Raw genomic sequence first — 19,437 nt, forward strand, 5'->3', positions numbered from 1 at the left:
GGTACCACAGAGGCCGGGGAGTGACTGCCGTGGCTGAGGGGCGAGGGCGAAGCCAGTGGCGCTGCCGGTACATTGGGACAGGCCGCGGCTCAGCATGAGGGTTTGGCGCCAGCCCTTAGTTCCTGCTCCTGTCTGGTCCTGGCATGCCAAGCCGTCGGTCACACCATGTGCTGGTGGGCAGTGCTGAGTCCATGCTGATGTCTGTAGCTGGGAGAAATGGGAACACCCGGACGGATAAGGCGGCTGCTTGGACTGAGGGGCCCAGTGTGCCCTGAAGCCTGGGCCTTCCCGGGCAGGGGCTCATTCTGGAGATGTTTGGCTCAGAAGTGGGTGGCGAGGACCAGTGGGACCAGTGTGGGTCTCACTCACCATGAGCATCTGTCAGGATTGTTTTCAGCTGGCCCGTTTACTCAGCTGTCCAGGCGGCCTTCACTGACCTAAAGTTCTTGTAGCATCCCATTTAGTCATTCTTCTTCTTCTTTTTTTTTAAGATTTATTTATTTAGTTTGGAAGAGTTACACAGAGAGAAGGAGAGGCAGGGCAGGGGGCGGGGAGGCAATTTTCCATCTGCTGGTTCACTCCCCAACTGGCCACAACAGCCGGAGCTGCACTGATCTGAAGCCAGGAGCCTCCTCCTGGTCCTCCCACAGGGGTGCAGGGGCCCCAGGATTTGGGCATCTTCTACTGCCATAGCAGAGAGCTGGATCAGAACTGGAGCAGCCAGGACTAGAACCGGCGCCCATATGGGATGCCGGCACTGCAGGGGCAGCCTGTGGACAGGAGCAGATGTCCGCCCTGCCACCCTGCCCCTCTTCCTGCCCCCACAGCCTTTCCTGGGGGGGGGGGCAGCCCCTGGAGAGGAGCAGGTGTCCGCCCCCCAGGCTCATTTGCAAAGGGCATAGCGTGTGCCGGGTTTGTAGCAGTAGCCACCTCATGTTTCAGATACTCAAGGTTTTGTTTGGTTTTGTTCATTCCCCCAGCACGTGTCTACTGAACACCTGTGCTATGTTCTGGGGATCCAGAGACGAGGCAGGGCTGGGCCTCGCGGACCCTCTGCTTCCTGGTCTGTGGAGTGGGGGTCGTCGCGGGGTCAGATGGGGTCATCCGCCGTATTGCCCCTCTCATGGCTGCTGTTAGAGGGTGTGCTCCAGGAAGACGAGGGAGGAACGCACCCCAGGAAACAGAGCCCTGACGCTTAGGCGAGAGGCTGAGGCTGCTCACCGTCACCGTGACAGCCCCAGTTTCACTAAGATCAGTGAGTGCTCAGGACTGGCGGCATCTCTGCCCTTCCACTTCCTGCTCCGAGCCCACCCCGCACCTGTGCTGGGAGTACTGAGCTCCTGGAGGGCCGCTGGAGGGGCCGTGTGTGATGGGCCAGGTGCACACATGCTCAGCCCTTCTGGTTCACGAAGGAACGAACTTCTCACCAGCATCACTCAAGGCCGACGTGTTTGTGCAGAGCTTGGGGTAGCTTTCGGATCCCCCGTGCTAGGTGTGTTGTCTGTATTTCCAGTGACTGCCATGTGGTCCTTTTAACCAAAGCCATACAGGAGTCGAGCAGAGTTAGGAAATAGGCTTCCACGGAGAAGTGTGGCTCCCAAGCCAGCTGCCACCTTCCCCCAGCCTGAGCCCCGAGACGCACCCTCCTTTGGCGTTCCACCACAGCCTCTGGTTCACCCACTTCTCCACACTGTGCTTGCACTGCCGGTGCTCAGATTACTACCTTTGAGACCTTAGGAGTTCGTAACTATGCAGTAGATGCAACACCTCCCCCGTAGCACTTGAGCCTCCTCCATGCTCAATCACAGTGGGCCATGAAAGGCAGAGTTACAGAGAGGCAGAGGCAGAGAGAGAGAGAGAAGAGAGAGGTCCTCCACCCGCTGGTTCACTCCCCAGATGGCCACAATGGCTGGAGCTGAGCCGATCTGAAGCCAGGAGCCAGGAGCTTCTTCCAGGTCTCTTACATGGGTGCAGGGACCCAAGGACTTGGGCCATCCTCTACTACATTCCCAGGCCATAGCAGAGAGCTGGATTGGAAGTGGGGCAGCTGGGACTAGAACCGGCACCCACGTGGGATGCCGGCACTGCAGGCAGTGGCTTTACCTGCTACACCACAGCAGCGGCCCCTAGGCCGTCACTTCTGTGACCAGCGTGGTTGTAGTGCTGTAACCAGGTCAGCATCGTTCACGTCGAGGCAACCTGTGTGTTCTGATTGTTCCCTTTCCCATCTGTATTTTGTTTTTCCCAGAGCTAATATTGACTCTTTTTTGAAAAAAAAAAAAATGCTGTTACTTTTATATATACATCTTCAATTCCAATCTTCCCTCCTGACTGTCAGATCCATCATTTGCCTCACAGTACCATCCTGGCGATGATCAACTCTGTCACGTAGGCATTCGGTGTTTCCCGGCAGCCTCCCTGTGGTGGGAGCCCCTGAGCCTGCCAGGACCGTGGGCAGCCGCCCCGTGCCGCTTGGCCTCCATCCTGGCCTCCTCTCCTTCCGCTGTGTGGCTTTGCTCCCTCATCTTGCTGGAGCGTGCCCTCGAGGAGGAGCTAGATGCTTAGAGTCCTTGCCTTTCCTAAGAGTTCCAAGTTTTCACACACTTGGTTAGGCTGAAATTGAGTTTAAAGTCTCCTCCATCAAAAAAGAGGGCAGACATTGCCTCGCGGTCCCCCGCCTCCAGGATTGCTAGTAAGAGGTCCCACCCTTGCTTCCCGGTCCCTGCTTGTGGTCTGAGGTGTTCCTTCTGGAAGCTTCTAGGGTCTTCCGTCATTTCCTGGTGGTCTGAAATGTCAGAACGTCGTGCTCTGAGAAGATTCTCTCCCGCTGACTGTACTGAGCATTCGAAGGGCCCTTTACAGTGGAAGATCCGTGTCCTCATTTCTCTGCTAATTTCGTCCCTTAATTTACATGTATCCCAGGTATACATAAGAGAGGAGACACGGGGTAGACGTTGTGGTGCGGTGTGTTAATTGCAGCCGGGGACGCTCACAACCCACAGCGGAGTGACAGGTCCCAGGGCATTCCTTTCTGACCCAGCTCCCTGCCGATGCTCCCCGGGAGGCAGCAGAAGACGGCCCAGGTCCTTGGGCCCCTGCCCCCTGTGAGAGACCAGGATAGAGTTCCTGGCTCCTGGCTTCAGCCTGACGCTGCCCTGACTATGGGAGGTATTTGGGAAGTGAACCAACAGATGGAGGATTTCTCCTCTCTCGCTCACCCTCCCTCTCTCTCTCTCTCTCACTCTGCCTTTCAAATAAGTAAAACATGAAAAGAAGAAGGAAGGAGACACAATCTGTGCTCTCCAGGATTCTGTGTTGTAGGTGCTGGACCTTCTAGGTTGACCTCAAGCCCTGCCCGGCTACTTACGGTCCTGCTCTTGAACTTTTGGGAAGTCAGCTTCTGTCTTCCCTGCCTTCCGTAGACGTTCAGTTTCTGCTGCTGTATTCTTAATCTCCCAGATCTCTTCTTTGGGTGCTCCCTGTCCTTAGCCTGCAGCTGTTGTTTGGTGGCTGCAGGATCTCAGCGCACCTCCAGCAGGGTCAGGTTTATTGGGCTGCTTTGTTAGGTTTGGTCTTTGTGTGTTCTCTGACTCTGGCCTTGTCTGCAGGACGCCCCTTGTCCTCTTGTCTCTTCTGATCTCTGCTCTTCCCGTGGAGGCCTTGCTAAAACACCAAGTGATCCCTGGCCCTGTGTTTTTCATTTTTTTTTTTTTTGACAGGCAGAGTGGACAGTGAGAGAGACAGAGAGAAAGGTCCTCCTTTGCCGTTGGCTCACCCTCCAATGGCTGCTGCGGTTGGCGCGCTGTGGCCGGCGCACCGCGCTGATCCGATGGCAGGAGCCAGGTGCCTATCCTGGTCTCCCGTGGGGTGCAGGGCCCAAGCACTTGGGCCATCCTCCACTGCACTCCCTGGCCACAGCAGAGAGCTGGCCCGGAAGAGGGGCAGCCGGGACAGAACCGGCGCCCCGACCGGGACTAGAACCCGGTGTGCCGGCGCCACAAGGCGGAGGATTAGCCTAGCGAGCCACGGCGCCGGCCTTCATTTAGTTTTATTCTTTATTTTTTGAAGGCAGAGCTTCCATCCACTGGTTCTCTCCCCAAATGCCTGCAGCGGCCAGGGCTGGAGCAAGTGACCAGGAGCCCAAGTTTGTCTCCCGTGTAGGCGGCAGGGGCCTGGGCACTGGCGCCATCACCGCTGCCCCCAGGGGCCACATCAGCAGGAGGCTGTGGTGGAGGGTGGGCTCTTCTAGGTGCCCTTCAGTACGAGGTGACGGAGGCCAGCGTTCTTCCGGTCGGCCACCGGGCTTCCCTGGAGGGAGAGGGGCACCGACTGGGCCTGCTTACCTTCAGTGGCAGGGAACTTAGCGTCCACTCAGCAGCTGAGACCTCTGGGGCTCTGGGGGAAGCAGCAGGTGTGGTTTTGAACCCTGAGCCAGCAGCTGCCACTTACAAGCCTTGCTCTCCTTTCTGTCTGCGCCTGCGTGGTGCAGCGAGCTTGCGGGGAGCTTGGTGCACACCGTCTGGTTACAGGCCTCAGCCAGCGCTGCTCTGGTAGAGGCCGTTTAGCGGCGATGGAGAGGGAACCAGACGACCTTGGTTTAAACCCTACCTTTGGTGTAAATTATGTGACCTAGAACTTCTGGTTTTTGTTTACTTGGCTGTAAGATGGGGATGGGGATGGTGACGGTGACGGTGGTATTGATGGTGGTGATAATGTTGACAGGGATGGAGATGTTCGTGATGATTTTGGTATTGATGGGGATATTGATGGTGACGGTGATGGGGTGGTGATGATGTTTTGGTGTTTATGGTGATGATGGTGATGGTGATAGGGATGGTGGTAGTGATATTGATGGTGATGACCATGATGGTGGTAGTGATGATGGTGATGGTGATGGTGATGATGACGGTGATGGTGGTGGTGGTGGTGGTGGTGATCTTGGAGATGTGATGGTGATGGTGGTGATAATGTTGATGGGGATGGAGATGTTCGCAATGATTTTGGTGTTGATGGGGATGGTGATGGTGACGGTGATGGGGTGGTGATGATGTTTTGGTGTTTATGGTGATGGTGATAGGGATGGTGGTGGTGATATTAATGGTGGTGAATGGTGATGGTGATGACAGTGATGGTGGTGTTGGTGGTGGTTATCTTGGAGATGTGATGGTGATGGCGATGGTGTTAGGGATGTTGGTGATGATGATGGTGTTGGTGGTAATGGTGATAATGTTGATGAGGATGGAGATGTTTTGTGATGATGGTTTCGGTGGTGATGGTGATGGGGGTGGTGATAATGCTGGTGATGACAGTGATGGTGGTGATGGTGATGGGGGTGCTGATGGCACCACAGAGGGGAAGAGTTCCATGGTTTGTCAGACGTCTTTAACAGTGAATGCAAGCATTAGAGATGATGCCGGGCCCACTGGGTGTTACACTTGTGAGTGATCAAGTTGATCTCTCAAGTGACCGAGAGACGGACTTATCCAGCCAGCAAGTTTTCCCTGAGCTTCAGACCAAGGCCTCAAAGGTTGTGGTCAGACTGTGTGCAGAAGCGGGGAGTTCACACTCGTGTACTGACTGCCTGTGCCTGCGGCCTGAGCTGTGCCGACGCGGCAGGAAGGTGGGGCAGCAAGGGCGGCGCTGCAAACCTGCTCCCTGTCCTGTTCTGAGGACAAGGCAGCACTTTTTCTTCTTCTAAATGCAAGTGCTGGAACTGCCGTTCCCTTCGTGCGTGCTCAGGGTGGCGCACCTGCCGCCTTCCCTGGCACGTGGTGCTGGACTGTCTGCTCACCCAGCCACGAGGCAGGAGGCCATGGAGCCCGGCGCAGCCTGCAGAGGAGCAGTGGGTCTCTGCCAGCAAACAGTGGCCCTGGCCCCCGCCCTGCGGGCATGGCTTCTCACCTCTGGGAGATCTGATGTTGCCTGTGATGAACCCTCAGAGCCCACACCGACCAGGTTCTCAGTGTCCCCGCCACTCCTTGGAGCAGCTGTCAGGGAGCAGGGAGGCCCTTCCTCACCTGCCCGCTCCCTGGCCTGCAGAAGTGGCACTTCCCTAAAAAGAAAAAACCTACAGCCCCAGCTCCTGGAGCACCAAGCTGACTTTAACCGTGGCTATGTCAGGTTGTCTGGCCCGGGAAGGTCTCCCACCTTGACCATGGCCTCCAGCCCTTCTCCCCCTGCAACTGGTGGCACCATGTGCCCTGTCATTGTCACCTGGAGACACGGGCACCTGGGACATGCTGCTCTTTCCTTCCAGAGCAAGCGTCCCTTTGCTTGGGCGGCTCCCTTTCTCTCTGGCCTCTGCCCCTGCTCCATGTCTGATTCTCTTTCCCTCTTCAGAGCCCAGCATCTCCGGTGCAGACCCTGCGGGAGCCTGGCTCGAGACAAGGCGTGACCCAGCCAGAAGGTGTGCAGGCCGGACCTCGACCTTGTAACAGGATAGCAGCCCTGCCCGTCAGACACCTGCTGCATGCCAGGTACGTGACGTGTGCAGAAAAACAGAGCGCGGGGCTACCTGAGCTGGAAGGGTCCGAGTCCTGGGCCTGGCGGAGGAAAAGCCAGCATGCCCAGCTCGGCCGTGGAGAGACCCGGGGGCTGGCTGAAGGCACCCTGCACAGGGCTGTGGTTGCAAGCTGGATGCCTTCAGTGGGGAGGGGAGCGGAGGGAGCCGAGCAGCTGTCACAGGAGGCCGTCTCCTTGCCCTCTGCTTCCCACGAGAAGGTGGGCGAAGCAGCCCTTGCGCCAGAGCTGGGCCCGGCAGCCTCGAACTTGCTTTTGGATTGTTTGTAGAGAAGACTGGTGAGTTTAGACTTAACTCAGCCCGGAAGCCAAACCCTGCCGAGGGCTAGGTGAGGGCTTCCAGCAGCTCTGGCCGAGGGGAGGGACAGGCCAGCCAGCCCAGGGCCACTGTTGCTGGTCAGTCTGAGCGTGGGAGAGCCCACCGCAGCACAAATCATTTCCAAGGAGCTGCCTGGAGCAGGACATGGGCCGCTGTGCTGAGTCCAGCCGAGGTGCCCTGAGGTGTCAGGGAGGCAGACGATACTCAAAACCACGTCCAGGACGTCTCTTCTATTTCAGCCTGGCTGCGCGCTCTGTAGTTTCCACCCATGAAACATTTCCTTCTCCTAAACACGCAGCAGAGCTATAAGATAAAGAACAGTAACACGGGCTCCCTGTCCCCAGCTGGCGGTAGCATGGTTCCCCGGGCATCCCTCCCACGTCACCTCTGCCTGGCTGCACCCCCTCAGGCTTAGCTCGTCCCCTTGGGTCCCAGCATCTGGTGGCTATGTTCCCTTAACACCAGAGTTCTGCATCACGTGGTTTTAAAGTGCATGTGGACAGTCTGTGTCGTCTGTGTTCCATGGCTGGCTTCTTCACTCGGCCTCCAGATCCCGAGCCGCATGTGCGATGGTGACGGTGCAGGTGGTCGTGGCTGCCCCAGATCCTGAGCTGTGCCTGTGCCGGCGCAGGTGGTCGTGGCTGCCCCAGATCCTGAGCTGTGCCTGTGCCGGCGCAGGTGCTCGTGGCTGTCTTTCCTCATTACCACTGCTGTCAAGTTCGCCCCTGTGGAACAGGCAGGTGCTGTCCCCTCTTGGGCACCAGGGCACGTGTGTGGTCTCCAGGTGTGCACACAGACGATGCTGCCATGGTCACTCTTGCCCAGGTGTCCTGATGCACACAGGTAGATTTCCTGTAGGGATCAAGCGGGAAGCCTGGGTCATAGGCCCTCTGCTTTCTAATCCTCACGCATTTCCCGGCCCCTTGCAAATGTCCGTGGGCAGCCACCCCGAGGAAATGGGCAGTGTGTCCCTTCCCCTTCGTGGGCGTAGGTTGGCCACTTCATCATTCCTTGCAGCCCAGGGTCTTTGCCGCGTGAACTGCAGCCCCTCACCTGGCTGCTCGGTTTCCCCTCTCGCTGTGCCCTGCAAACTCCAGCTCAGACTGCTGCCGCTCTCCAAGGAGCTCCAGGGGAGCGTTAGCGTGGGGAGGTCTGGGCAGGATCCCAGTCGGACTCGGGCCACGACCTCGAGTGTGCTGTTCGGGGTGTCTGTCTCCCCTTCCTTGCCCGCAAAGCTGGGTCGATCACGTGTGCCTCTCAATCTCTGGGAAAATTAAAGGAGACAATTCTGACGCAGGCTGAGACACAGGGCAGCCCAAGGCAGGAACACTTCTTGCCGTGCCGGTGGGGCGCAGTGCCGTGCAGGACACTGCCCTCCGGACACGCTGCCATCGTCTGCGTGGGCAGCCAGCTCCCACCGCTGGGGAGACGCTGGGTCGGAAACATCGCCGCAGCCTGTCTCCCAGCCCAGCGCCGGCCCTGGGGTGAGGACGCACATGAGCTCCGCGTTCCCCACGCCCTATGCCCCCCGCAGGCTCAGCCCCGAGCATTCCTGGGAAGGCGTCTGCAAGACCAAGGGTCTGAGTTCCTCACCTCTCGGCTGCAGGGTCCCCTTCAACTCCGTTTTGGGAAGGTCTTGCCCCAGGCGTCCCTGCCTGGTTGAGGCCACCCCAGGCCCTGGGGGAAGCGGAGCTCACGGCCCTGTGCAGCTCCCCAGTGCCAACCACCAGCACCTTGTCCATGACAAACGCTTCCTCGGGGGGTGCACGGCTGGCTGAGCAGTTAGGACGCCTACGTCCCCCACAGAGACCTTGGGTTCTGTACCCACGTCCGGCTCCCAGCTCCTGCTTCCTGCTAACGCACACCCTGGGAGGCAGCAGGTGATGGCTCTGGTAGCTGGGTCCCTGCCACCCGTGTGGGAGACCCGGATGGAGTTCCTGTCTCCCGGCTTCAGCCAGCCGGTATTTGAGGAGTGAACTGGCAGGGGGGAGCTCTCTCTGTCTCTCTGTTTTAATGTCTTTTTACCTCTCAAATAAATAAACTAAAAAACAATCCAAGGAAAAAAGATAGAAAGAAATGCTTCTCAGTGCCTCCGTGTCTGTCCATCTTCCTGCCCCAGGGAGCCCGAAGCCAGCTCCTGGGCGGGCGGTCTGCACACGAGGCACTGATCCGACTCCCCACATAAGAGATGCACCTTCCAGTTGGGAGGCTTTGCGCTGCCCACTATGATAGACCCAGGGTTGCACAGCTTAGGGCAAAGGGCACTTGTTATCTTACAGGTGAGGGTGCAGAGGTGGGAGGGGTCCGGGTTGAAGAATTCAACCCCAGGGAGCCAGGACCTCCCATCTCTGTGCCCCACCATTGGAAGGGCACAGGCCAGGCACAGGCATCCCATACCTCCCGCACACTAACACCCAGAAGCAGATGGCAGGGTCCCCTCCTTGTGTCCCTGGCAAAGATCAGGGGAGATCACAGAACCACCCCTAGGGGACATACCCATGCTTCTTCCTAAACCGTGCAGAGACCAGTGAGATCCCGCTCTGCAGCCAGGAGATGCCAGCTGCCCCAAAGCGAGCAGCCGCCAGGTCCTGGGGAAGTACTGGGACGCCCTCTGCAGTGTTAGCGGGAGGCGGTGGGGGAAGCGCTGGGACGCCCTCAGCGGTGTTCACGGGAGGCGGTGGGGGAAGCGCTGGGATGCCCTCTGTGGTGTTCATGGGAGGCGGCGTGGGTCTGTGACAGCCTTGTCTGCAGCACGCTCAGGAAATAACGCGTGAAATCGAATTCCTGGGATGTCAACTCGGAGAGTAATGCGGGCAGGTGCACTTTGCTCTGTGAGTGAGGGTGACCGTGTGGACATACTGACCGCTGTGTGGACGCGTCTGTGGGAGGCGCAGCAGGCGCCCCAGCTGGATCAGCACAGAGCGGGGCAGGGGTGAGAACCAAACCCCATGAGGCAGGGTTGTTGCCCTGCGGAGTTCACGGGCTTCAGTGGGAACCGAGTCCTGGTTTCCCATCACAGCAAGCTCGAGGCCCTCTGTGTGCATGGAACAGGAAGCCCCGAAGTAGCTCGGTTCTGGGGAGGTTACGGGAGGGCCACAGCAAGCACCAGAACCATGCCAGGGCTCATGGGGTCAGGAACTGGCCCTGCACAGAGGGAGCGACCCCGCCCTCTGCTTCCCATGGTCCCTCCCGGTCGCCTCCTGCAGACGGCCGCCCCTGCACCCTTCCCCTCTCTGCCCCCATCGCCTCGGCTTGTGTTCCTGCTCTCTGGGTGCCGGCTGGAGCCTCCGCGGCTGCCCTCATGCCACCTGCTGGTTCAGTTCCCACGGCCCAGCCCATCCTCCCTGGGCCCCACAGGCAATCGCCAGGGGCAGGAATTTTGGCTGTTGCTGCCTGACCTGTGGATCGATGATCCTCCTTGGAGCAGGACGCTTGGCTGTGGCCGGAGGGCTCCGGGTGGGGCTGGCAAGCCAGGGGCCACAGCCTGCAAACGGCTGTGCCTGTGGGCGTATCTGCTGCCCCGAACTCGGCTTCTTCTGTGTTAACTTTGCTGCTGTTCCCAAGCTGCTCGAGTATTCCCTTCAGCATGTGGTTTTTGTAAAACAGTGCACGGTGCTGACCAGCGACACTCGGGCATCTCCCTGCGTAGGAGCACGGCTCGCGAATCCTTAGACCCGCCCCTCGCTCCGGATCTCACACACTCACCCCTCCACGATGGAAGCCTTGCTTTGGGTTGGGTTATATAAATAATTTTATATCGTACAAGGTACTTTAAATCCTTTGTGGAAAAATAGGGTTAAAAGCCAAGTTTCTGTTGCAGAAAATTCTGCATTTGCTGCATTCCATGAGTGGTTTCTTCATGGTGCACGCTCTCTATGAACCCTCTGAGGGCCTCTTGGATATATTCTAAAATGTATTTGTTCTTAAAACAGTATGTCTTGGGAATGTTTTCACGTCGCTATTTCCTTTTAGTAGGTTATACAGTGCAGTTCAAAAGGACCAGGAATAACCACTGATAGGCAGTTAGGTTTTCATTTTTTCCTGTTACAACAGTATGAAATGTTCCAAGTGAAACAGGGAAAATGGACTACACCCAGTAGTAGGGGAATGGATGAATAAATTGTGAATTATTTAATCATGCAAAAATATACAACAGTTTACAAAAGAAAGATCCAATCAAAAGCCAGAGATTGTCAGGTTGGCTTTTTTGAAAAGAAACCACTATGCACAGTAGACACACTTGAGTTTGAGATACAAAGACGTTGAAAGTCAAGGCAGGCAGCGTCGCCACACAGCAGGTCGAGCTGACACTGAAGACCGCATCCCATAAGGCACCAGTGTGACTCCTGGCTACGGTGCTTCCCATCCAGCTCTCTGCTGGGGCCTGCGGAAGCGGCGGAGGATGGCCCACGTGCTTGGGCCCCTGCACCCGTGTGGGAGATGCAGATGGAGTCCGGGCTCTGGGCCCCAGCCCAGCTCAGCCCTGGATGTAGCAGCCACTGGAGGAGTGGAATCAAACGACGTGCTCCTGAGCAACCAGTGAGTCAAAGAAAAAACTCACAAGGGAAAGAGAATCTCAAGACAGACACACACGGAGCACGAACTACCAGCTAAACAGTGGTCAGAGGAAATATTACAGCCACAAGGATTTTAACAGGTAAAAGAGCACAAAGAGTAACCCAGCCTCCCATCTTAGGAAAGTAAGAGCCACCATAACGCAAAGGGAGCAGAGGAAGGAGCTAAGAACCAGACCAGGAGGGAGTGGACCTGGGGATACAAAAGGGAATAGAGAGGATCAGAGGTCGCTGCTCTAAATTATGCAGAAGTTTGACAAACGTTTAACTAGAGTGGCAGGAAGGCGCGGGTTGCTAGATTAGGAAATGAAGGGGAAGACATTAGAACTGACCTTAGGTTTTTTTAAAGGCTTAGGAAAGAAACCTTAAGCAATAGTTATCAGTAAGCTAGACAAACCAAATTAGACAATTAGATGAATTCCTAGAAAGATACAAACTATTGAAACTGGCTTTAAAAAAAAAAAAAAAAGAAAAGAAAAGATGAACAGATCTGTAACGAGACTGAATCTGTGAACCAGTGGCTAGATCTGTCTCTGTCTCTGCCTCTCATCCAATGAACACTTTTTAAAAGTATGAAAATGCTTCGGAGTAAATTTAACAAAGGACAGGACTTGTACCCTGAGGGTTATACAACACTGCTGACATAGAGCAGCTTTAAGTCAGTGGAGAGACATTGCCTGTTCATGGTCGTGCTCCCCACAGCGACCTACACGTTTGACAGGTTCACTATCAAAATGCCAGCTCCCTTTCTGCAGAAATAGACAAACTGACCCTAAAACTCGTGTGACGTGAAAGGCAGCCAATGGCCAAGACCATCCTGCGAAGGAAAAACAAGGAGCCGGAAGGCCTCCGACTTTGCAGTTTTGAAACCTACTGCAGCTGTCTGGTCAAGACAACGCGGCGCTGCCGTCGGGACAGACGCACAGAGCCAGTGGATGGCACTGAGTGTGCAGACCACACTTTGCACTTAGCTGACTATCAGCAAGGGGGCCAAGACCGTCCATTGGGGGAAGAATGGGGAGCTGGGACACCCGTCGTCCACGGTACAAGGATGCAGCTAGACACTGTGTTCCCCAGAGCACAGGCCAGAAGGGGAAAGCGAACCAACAGCTCTGAGAAGTCCCGGAAGCACGTTCCCATCGCCCTAGGCACACAACTTGTTCTGAGGCAGGCTGGAAGCACGAGTGAGACACGGGACCAGATCAGAATTTAGGGCGTAGGTTATCAGCACCGCCTTTGAGAAGGTGACACACAGAGCAGGCACCTGCAGCACGGGGGTCTTGGCATCCCAAACGCTGAAGGAACCGTGGGACGCAGTAGGAAAGACAAGCGATTTTGAAATGCGCAAGTGAGCTAAGGAGGGAAGCTTCTCGACACACAGATTTCCAGTGTGCAGGTGAACAGGTGGGCGAAGCCTTCGTCCCTGGGAGACTAAGGAGCGAAACCGCAGAGACCTGCTTCCCGCCCAGGAGGAGAGCTGTGCTCTCTGCAAGTGCTGGCAAGAATCAGGACCCGCACACATCGCTGTGGGCGTGCGAAACGCTGCGGCCGCCGGGACAGACGTGTGGCAGCTCCTCAGCGCTGAACGGAGGGGTAGCGCGCGGCTCCAGGAATTTCACTCTGAGTGTGTGCTCGAGAAAGAGGACGGTGCACAGCCACACGAAGGCGTGTCCGTGAACAGCCACGGCAACGTTACACCTGACAAAGTAGGATCGACTCGCGTGTCCCCTGGCAGGTGAATGGGTAAACAGAATGTGGTATATCCATGCCGTGAAAAGGCAGGTGGGCACTGTTCTAAGTGAGGCCCTGATACGCGCTGAAAACCTATGCTGAGTGATGGCAGAGATAATCAGGAACGCGGTCTCCTTCATGTTCACTGTCCAGCTCAGGCTGGAGGGGCCGGGGTGAGATGCAAGCCCAGAGCCACGAATAGAGTATTTGGTTTTCTTTTAAATAATTGAACGTTGTAGCGATGACTGCACGGCCCTGTGCATCCATGGAATCCACTGTGTGCGTGCTGAGAGGGTGAAATGGGCCGCGTGCACTATGTCTTCATACAGCTGTCATAAAAACGGTGGCACCTGCTCCGACGTGGCCACTTCTGGAAAACATCATGCCAAGTACAAGCCGGTCACAGGAGACCACGTGTATCAGGAGTCTGTGTGTCCACAACACATACGTGGGCGGAGACAGTAAACTGGGGATTGCTAATGACAGAGATGGTGGGGGACCCCAGAGGGGCCACCAGTGGGCATGGAGTTTCTGTTAGAAGGACAGAAATATTCAGAGACAACAGGACTGCTGATAGTCACCTAACCCCACGGGTGTGTTTAAAAAGATGATTGTGCACTTTCCGTGGGTAGTCGCATGGTCTCACACAGCAGTTTATTAACACGAGTGAATCCAATACAGGTACCCTCGCAGGTGCGTCCCAGAAACGTTCCGAGGGGAGGAAGCGAGGTACGAACAGGAGACCGGCAGCATGGCACTGCTGATGCTCGATTTGAAAAGGCGCGATGGCACGTGTTGTTTTGAGAAAGATGCCTGAATATTCTTAGACGGAAACATGGGATGGGAAGGCAGTAGCAGGGTCTCGCCTCTCCCCTATAAATAATCTAAGATTTTATGATGTGTTTTTCTGTTGTCTATAATTAGCATATACACATCCATACATGTTCATATCCTCTTCCTTAATGGTAAAATGCTACATAGACTTTACTGTACACCTTTATAAGTTATTTTTCTTTTTTTTTAATTAGTGGGGCAGAGAGAGCCAGCTCCCATCTCCCAGTCCACTTCCCAGATGCCCACAATGGCCTGGGCTGAGCCAGGAGCTCCAGCCAGGTCTCCCATGTGGGCGGCAGGGACCCCATTACTGGAGACACCCCTGCCGCCCCCCAGGGTCTGCACTAGCAGGTAGCTGGCGTCAGCGGGCAGAGCTGGGACTCAAACCCCGGCATCGTAAGCAGCACCTCAGCACGAGGCGTGGTGCCCGCTCGGTAACTTTGAACTTAACCATGCTGCCCAGAGGCCGCCGTGAAGGAGGGCAAGGCTCACTTTATTAAGCTTGCTGGGGCTTGTGTCCACAGGAGGCGGGCCCGAGATGGACGACTACATGGAGACGCTGAAGGACGAGGAGGACGCCTTGTGGGAGAACGTGGAGTGCAACCGGCACATGCTGAGTCGCTATATCAACCCGGCCAAGCTCACCCCCTACCTGCGCCAGTGCAAGGTCATCGACGAGCAAGATGAGGACGAGGTGCTCAGCGCGCCCATGCTGCCGTCCAAGATCAACCGGGCAGGTGAGCCTGCAGGGAGGGCGAGCTCCTGGGCAGCCATTCAGGACCTGCCCCGTGGTTGGCGGGCTCTCAGGGGGGCTCGGATTTTAAACAGGGGTCCCTAGACCATAGCCCGCCGCCAGCGCCCCCACCAAGCTGTCCGTGGACACAGTTCAGAGCATCTGCGTACTCGGGGTGCCGAAGGGGGTTACATCTTTCCTTTACAATCCTAAACTGAAAGTGAGTGTTGGCGCTCGCGTCAGGGCAGGAGCGGCAGCAGTGATCAGCAGTGCCCAGGACGTTGTCGACAGTCAGGACGGCAGCGTCCTCACGTCACGTGACTGCTGTTGCAGGCTCTCCCCAGGCCTTGCCCTCGCGCTGCCCTTGGAAACCCAGGAGTCGTGAGCGAGCAGGGCCCTCGTTACTGAACACACTGGGGAAGGAACAGCCCTGGCGCTGAGCAGACTCAGCACCTGACAGCTGTTTTGTCTTAACCGGTTCCCCGTGTACTGATGGATTTGATCTGCGTAGAGACAGGCTCCTAGGCCGCGGGCTGCGGCACTTTATGGCACCGTGAAGGTGCTGGGCTGCTTTGGAAAGCGGATTTGGTCTTAAGAGTGCTATGTGTGAATGTAAGCACGAGGATACTTCAGGAAGTCTGTGGAAATGCAATTAGGAGATGTTCCTTTTGGTGCAAAAAATAAAAAATCCACGCATAAAGGCGGGGGGTCCTCACAGAGCCCTCGGTGCATATTACGAAAGACGACTGGTGGATTTCAGCAAACGTTTGCACCGGAATCAGCATCTCTCCGTTCCTGTTCGCAGGGTCCCTCTGAAGTAGCCTCCTACACACGTGCGTGTTGTCTGTGTGTGGGGCTGTACTTCTCTGCCTGTGGGTCAGTTTCTGCTGTCCCACGGCCTGGCTGGGGACCCGTGGCACACCCACCGACCCTCCCTGGGGCATCCACAGCACGCGTCATCCATGAGTCACAGCGTGTCTCCCCACTGAGCTGGAACCCTGCTCAACACGGTGCTCCAGATGAAAGCGGGGTACCACTGTGTCCCAGAGAGCCAGTACCCCGACTTTCCTCCAGGGAAGAAACACCCGGAAACAGTGTGTAAGGAGGGCCAAGCAGTGTGAAGCGTCACCGGAATCCAACTGGGACTGGTGTGGCACAGGGGTTCCGCTGCCGCCTGCGATGCCCGCGTCCCACTTCAGCGCTGGTTTAAGTTCCAGTCTGGCTCCCTGCCACACGCCTGCAGGGGCAGTGGAAGAGGTCCCAAGGGCTTGGGCCCTGCTGCCCATGTGGGAGACCCGGATGGAGATCAGCTCCTGGCTTGGGGAACGAACCAGCAGATGGCAGATCTCTCTATATAACTCTGCCTTTCAAATAAATAAATGAATGAAATCTTTTCAAAAAGAAACAAACAAACCGCTGATGTTGTATTCAGGTTAAGGACTTTTCCCGGACCACACGGTGACTGCAGCGAGCAGGAAGCTGTGGGGATTCCTGCGGCTTTCCCGAGTGTCTGCCTGCCCTGGAGCCTGGAGGGACGTGTTGCTCCATACCTGCTCCCGGGGTTCCAGCTCCGTCCATCGCAGACAGGCCGGCCCTGTGTGGTTGATTTGGGCCCGGTCAGCTGGGGAGCTCTTGGGACGTGGTGGTTCCGTTTGTCCTGGCTAGGCGACGGCACCCCACGAGTGCCTGCCAGGGCTGGCGCTTGTGCACTGTCTGGACTCCAGGACACGGCTCGGGAGGGACAGGATGCGACGAGACTGCTGGCTGAGGGGAACGCGCCTAGGAGTCGGGGTGTGGAGCCGCGGCCGGCACACCTGCCTGCCTGCCTGCCTGCCTCTCACCCATGGTCTGGCCTTGCCCCCAGACTGCTGGCTGAGGGGCACACGCCTAGGAGTCGGGGTGTGGCGCCACGGCCGGCACGCCTGCCTGCCTGCCTGCCTCTCACCCGTGGTCTGGCCTTGCCTCCAGGCCGGCTGCTCGACATCCTCCACACCAAGGGCCAAAGGGGCTACGTGGTCTTCCTGGAGAGCCTGGAGTTCTACTACCCAGAGCTGTACAAGCTGGTGACCGGGAAGGAGCCCACCCGGAGGTTCTCCACCATCGTGGGTGAGTGGCTCGGCCAGGGGAGCGCCGGACTCTCGCGGGAGGGGTGTGTGTCCCCGGCAGAGGGGCGTCGAAGGCCGGCAGTGTGCCGTGGACTCCGGGCTGCCTCACCCTCGCTGGGTTTTGCCTGCTACAGGGAGCAGGTGACAGCAGGGCAGAGCCGTGAGTGCCCGCGCGCTTCCCCGCGAGCAGCGCTGGGGTGGGACCCTGCAGGGCGCCTTCTGCCCCTTGTCCTCGCCTGGCCTGTGCCTTGCCAGTGTCCAGGGGCCACCGCCCACGGGCACCTTGTCTTCATCCGCCTGCCTGCACGTTCTGGAATCCTCTCTCTGCCTCTCCAGGCCAGACCCCACGGCCCCAGCACCTCCCCACATCCACTCCAGGTCTGCCGCAACTGTTTCTCCTTCCTTCCCTGTCGCAAACCCTCCGCTGGCTCCCCAGGCGCCACGAGGATCCCACGCGCTGCCGGCCAGCCGGGCCAGCCTCTGCGCCCGGCCAGCGTGGCCTGGTCCCGCGCTCGCCCACGGCCGCGGCGCTGCTGCGGCCTTCGCCCCCGCCGTCTCCCGCTGCGTGCGCGTGGCCGGTCGCCTCCCGCTGCCCCGCCGGGCTGACCCGCGCCCCCGCCCGCAGTGGAGGAGGGCCACGAGGGCCTCACGCACTTCCTGATGAACGAGGTGATCAAGCTGCAGCAGCAGATGAAGGCCAAGGACCTGCAGCGCTGCGAGCTGCTGGCCAAGTCGCGGCAGCTGGAGGACGAGAAGAAGCAGCTGACGCTGACGCGCGTGGAGCTGCTCACCTTCCAGGAGCGCTACTACAAGATGAAGGAGGAGCGCGACGGCTACAACGACGAGCTGGTCAAGGTCAAGGACGACAACTACAACCTGGCCATGCGCTACGCGCAGCTCAGCGAGGAGAAGAACATGGCGGTGATGCGCAGCCGAGACCTGCAGCTCGAGGTGAGGGCGCGGGGCGCCGGGGAGCTGCAGCGCGCATGTGCGCAACCGCCAGCTCCACCCGGGAGACACACTGCGCATGAGCAGAGTACAGCCGCCTCCGGCCTCGCGTTGCGCATGTCCGCACATGCGCACTCAGGGCTGCTGGGCTCGCTCTGAGCACGTGCGAACGAGAAGCTGAGGCCGGGCCCCATGGTGGGCGCGAGGGGAAGCGGGAGACGCCGGGTGCCGGGCCCTGACTGTCAGGAAAGTTGAGGAAACGAAGGAAGCTGTGTCCTGCGGGCGCGAGCCCCTTGGGAGGCTCGCAGCTCAGCGCGGTGCTCGTCCCGGCGGCGTGTCCGTGAGCGGCCACCGCCCGGTCGGGACACCAAGGGGAAGCGGCCCCAGAACGAGAGCCGGAGGACCGTGTGTCGTCCTTGGGCCACGGGCTCCGGACGGGGGCCCTGCCGCCGCCGAGTCTACGTGGCCGGAACGCAGCCCTGCTGAGGGCCACCCGGGGGGACGAGGGGTGTGGGGGGGGGCGGGGCGCGGTGGGCGGCGGGAGGGGTGGGTGTGGGGCACGGTGGCCGCAGGGCGGGGTGGGCATGATGGGTGTGGAGGCCGCAGTGCGTGCGGGGTGACCGTGGTGGACGCGGGGCGCATGGTGGGCACAGTGGGCAGGGTGGGCGCGGTGGGCATGGGGCGCGGAGGCCGCAGGGCGGGGTGGGCGTGGTGGGTGTGGAGGCCGCAGTGCGTGCGGGGTGACCGTGGTGGACGTGGGCGCACGGTGGGCACAGTGGGCGGGGTGGGCGCGGTGGGCATGGGGCGCGGAGGCCGCAGGGCGGGGTGGGCGTGGTGGGTGTGGAGGCCGCAGTGGGTGTGGAGTGACCGTGGTGGACGCGGGGCGCATGGTGGGCACAGTGGGCAGGGTGGGCGCGGTGGGCATGGGGCGCGGAGGCCGCAGGGCGGGGTGGGCGTGGTGGGTGTGGAGGCCGCAGTGCGTGCGGGGTGACCGTGGTGGACGTGGGCGCACGGTGGGCACAGTGGGCGGGGTGGGCGCGGTGGGCATGGGGCGCGGAGGCCGCAGGGCGGGGTGGGCGTGGTGGGTGTGGAGGCCGCAGTGGGTGTGGAGTGACCGTGGTGGACGCGGGGCGCATGGTGGGCACAGTGGGCGGGGTGGGCGCGGTGGGCATGGGGCGCGGAGGCCGCAGGGCGGGGTGGGCGTGGTGGGTGTGGAGGCCGCAGTGGGTGCGGGGTGACCGTGGTGGCCGCAGTGGGTGCGGGGTGACCGTGGTGGCCGCAGTGGGTGCGGGGTGGGTGCGGTGGGCATGGGGCGCGGAGGCCGCAGGGCGGGGTGGGCGTGGTGGGTGTGGAGGCCGCAGTGCGTGCGGGGTGACCGTGGTGGACGCGGGCGCACGGTGGGCACAGTGGGCGGGGTGGGCGCGGTAGCCAGGTGGCCGCGGCGGGCACTCCCGCGCCGACTCCAGCTGCGAAGGGAAGCCACGGCAGGCTTGAGGGCCGGCGGTGACGGCTGATTGATGTCTCGGAAGGCTCGCTCCGGCCGCTGGGTGGAAGATAAGACGCTCGGAATATTTATTGAGCACCTGCCACGTGTACGGCGCTGTGCTGAACACTGCGGGGGACAGAGATAAATAAGTCGCTGAAAATTTAGTGGAGCAGCCGGATCGTACGCAG

General features: G+C 59.0%; 1 protein-coding gene across 1 annotated transcript in view; it reads left to right on the forward strand.

Annotated features, from left to right (window-relative positions):
- Positions 1-19,437, forward strand: part of CARD11 (caspase recruitment domain family member 11) — a 94,631-nt gene that overhangs the window by 44,155 nt on the left and 31,039 nt on the right. The window contains exons 2-5 of the mRNA XM_062180410.1: positions 6,340-6,476; positions 14,502-14,714; positions 16,679-16,816; positions 17,441-17,766. Coding sequence (XP_062036394.1) covers positions 6,470-6,476; positions 14,502-14,714; positions 16,679-16,816; positions 17,441-17,766 — 684 coding nt within the window. The 5' untranslated portion in view covers positions 6,340-6,469. The remainder of the gene's footprint in view (positions 1-6,339; positions 6,477-14,501; positions 14,715-16,678; positions 16,817-17,440; positions 17,767-19,437) is intronic.

Source organism: Lepus europaeus, chromosome 21 (genome assembly GCF_033115175.1).
Source record: "Lepus europaeus isolate LE1 chromosome 21, mLepTim1.pri, whole genome shotgun sequence".
NCBI lineage: Eukaryota > Metazoa > Chordata > Mammalia > Lagomorpha > Leporidae > Lepus > Lepus europaeus.